The 3,384-nt window shown below is 44.0% G+C and overlaps 1 protein-coding gene across 1 annotated transcript; it reads left to right on the forward strand.

The window, feature by feature from the left end:
- Positions 1-532: 532 nt before the first annotated feature.
- On the forward strand, positions 533-2,110 carry LOC115969861 (inner centromere protein-like). The gene is made up of 2 exons (XM_031089496.1): positions 533-1,045; positions 1,247-2,110. The coding sequence occupies exons 1-2, from the start codon at positions 533-535 to the stop codon at positions 2,108-2,110; spliced, it is 1,377 nt and encodes a 458-aa protein (XP_030945356.1).
- Positions 2,111-3,384: the final 1,274 nt, after the last annotated feature.

Below are 3,384 nucleotides of genomic sequence, written 5' to 3' on the forward strand. Positions count from 1 at the left end.
ATGGCACGATGGTTTGCCTTGCCCGACCGTAGAGGGAACACCGGGTGGGCGCGTAGTCATAGATCTATACTTTTTAGTTCGTGAACACATTTCATTTACTTTTTCCTTTTTCATCATTTTTGTCTCCTACAATTTTCACTCTAGACTCAACGGTTTTGCAGATAGACGCTACACGAAGCCCAATCTCAGGTTAGTCAATAAGGCGAGCCTGGATAAGTTATTGAAGGCCGAAATATACGTGAATGAGGCTGACGGTCAGCTCCAGACAGCACACTTAATTCTCGGCTATACTCCCCTTTCTTTTGCTTTTCAGGCGCCGAAGTGCGTGATTAGAGCACGCGATCCTCGGCTTCACCGTATCAGTGTTGCCTACGAGGGGTTCATTGTTCCAGAGGGTATTTCGCTTCCCCAGTACACACCTCGCACAGAGCCTCTTTTCGTAGCCAGCGTCTCGGCGGGAACTTCTTCACCGTTACTTTCCCTCAGGGAAAAGGAAATAAAAAGGAAGAGGAAAAAGGAGAAAGGCGAGAAAATGATTGCAACAATATCTGAGTCCTCGGACGATTTCGGGATTTTTGATCAACCCACAAGCCCCGAGGAAGATCCTGACAAAATGGGGATACAAAGAAAACCTCAAAAAAGCTTGCTGGAGCTGATGGAAGGTCAGTCGGGAAAGAATGTGCCTGCAAAAACAATACCATCCCAGGCTTCATCTCTTCCAGCTAGATCTCCTCCTCCTGCTCCTCGCCAACCTCCTCGGTCATCACCACAACCAGCGCTTCCTAACGCTGCCGAGCAGAAAAGGCGCAGGGAACAGAAGGGTAAGGATGTGGTAGACACGAGCAAGTCTCGTCCAAATCGAAAGGAGGAGGCCCAACGAGCTGCAAAGCAGCAAAAGACCAAGCACCAAGCCGCGCGGGACCAAGACAAATCTGATTCCCAATATCCTGAACCACGAGCATGGTTACCCGCACCTATGCACGATGGGGAGCCCCTGCGAGATGATGCATCTATAAGGGACTTTAATGGCGGCATAGGGTGTCACGTAGCTTCGGCCATAGAGGAAGCCTTATTGCTCCCAAAGGACATGGCCGAAATAAAGAATATGAGGAAGAATGAACTCGTCCTCGACAACAAACGATATTTGGGCATGGTAAGAAGATATCTTTTATCATTTTTCATTTCGTAACTGTTACTCACCAATATGTACTTTTCATTGACTATAGTGTCAACTTTTTTCCTACAGATCATCCAAAATACTTTCAAGTTAGATGAGATGCTCAACGCCTGTTCCGATCAGCTAGATGACGAAAGAAAAAGACGGGCAACGGCTATACAGACCTTGTCCAAATTTGAACAGGACTTGGCCGATGCGAAGAAAAACCTACAGGTCGAAGTGCAAGCTCGCAAGAGCGCTGAGTCGGCATTAGAAGGCTACCAGAAGCAGGCCGAAGACCAAGGGAGACTTCTGCGTAAGGCGAATGCCGAGCTAAAGAAGACTCAGGAGCAAACTCTAGTTCTCAGGAAGCACTTAGAGGAAACTCAAAAGCTACGGGAGCGAGCTGAAAAGTCCAAGGAGCAAGCTGAGAAAGCAAAAATCAAGGCCGAACAGACAATGAACGAAGCTGAGCAGAGAGGCTACGAAATTGGTATAGCTGAAACTGAGAAGGCATTGAGAGCCGAGGTTCCGGAGGTATGCCGTATCTACTACGCAAGAACTTGGAGCGAGGCTCTTAACCGTGTTGGGGTTAAGGCCTCATCTGAGTTACGTAAGCTAGAGAACATATTCTATCCCGAGGCGATCCGCCCCTCAGTTCTTCTACCCCATCAGACTGATGCTCCTTCTTCAGTTATTAACCTCAACGAAGAGGTTTTGCCTCGCAATTCTCCTCCCCGTGGCCAACCGGAATCGGCAAAAGAGGGACTTGCCCCTCCAGGAGCTTCCCAGACAAGACCACCTCTGCTTCGGAGGCAGAGACGGCCTCCCAAGGTTTTCAACGGGATTTGGACTCCACAGTTCTACCAACTGGGGACGTTACCCAAGCCAAAGAGGGAATCACAACTTCGGAGGCAGACCTACCCGCCATCCAGAACCCACAGATCCAGTTGAATTAAAAAAGTAGAACTTGTTTTGCAACTTAACAAGATGTCTAGTAGGGGACCTCCTTGCTCATTTTCCTACCGTTTTTACTACTTTATGTTACTTTTGTACTCATTCACTGTGTTATCGTAATTTAGAGAGGTTCGTTTCAACTATCTTTTGCTTGTGTGCAGCATTTTTACTCATACATATCGTCAATCTATAATTAGCAATAGGCAATAAGCATTAATACAACAGGATCTTAGGGAAACGTTTTAGATATGCACGTATCCTTTCCAATCAGTTGCCATTCTTTACGAAAGTTCATAAATTAAATAAAATCATGCCCTCAGTACCTTGATTGTAAGCCAACTTATGTCCAAAGATCTCTCTTTGATTCCCCAATGAGTGTTACTGAGCGTTATTTCTCGTTAATTTTGTGATTAGAAGATCTATCACAACTCAGCTACTGCTTATCACCTCAATACACAATATGGGACGTTAACTTCCACCAAGTTTGCGATCCGAGGACCTGGCATAACTTAATTTCTGTTTAACATTTCAATAAACATCATAGGACGTTAATTTCCACCAAGTTTGCGATCCGAGGACCTGGCATAACTTAGTTTCTGTTTAACATTTCAATAAACATCATAGGACGTTAATTTCCACCAAGTTTATGATCCGAGGACCTGGCATAACTTAGTTTCTGTTTAACATTTCAATAAACATCATAGGACGTTAATTTCCACCAAGTTTGCGATCCGAGGACCTGGCATAACTTAGTTTCTGTTTAACATTTCAATAAACATCATAGGACGTTAATTTCCACCAAGTTTGCGATTCGAGGACCTGGCATAACTTAGTTTCTGTTTAACATTTCAATATACATCATAGGACGTTAATTTCCACCAAGTTTGCGATCCGAGGACCTGGCATAACTTAGTTTCTGTTTAACATTTCAATAAACATCATAGGTCATTAATTTCCACCAAGTTTACGATCCGAGAACCTGGCATAACTTAGTTTCTGTTTAACATTTCAATATACACCACAGGACGTTAATTTCCACCAAGTTTGCGATCCGAGGACCTGGCATAACTTAGTTTTTGTTTAACATTTCAATATACATCACAGGACGCAGGAGTACAAGACGTATGGTCGACGTAAATTAAAAGAAATATTTGAATTGAAACACTTTTATTAATAATAATACCTCTTGAGATTATTTACATTCTAAGGATGAAGCACAGCTTTTTCGTCTAGGTCTTCCAGATAATAAGCCCCTATTCCCGCTACAGAAG

Source organism: Quercus lobata, chromosome 2 (assembly GCF_001633185.2).
Source record: "Quercus lobata isolate SW786 chromosome 2, ValleyOak3.0 Primary Assembly, whole genome shotgun sequence".
Taxonomy (NCBI): domain Eukaryota; kingdom Viridiplantae; phylum Streptophyta; class Magnoliopsida; order Fagales; family Fagaceae; genus Quercus; species Quercus lobata.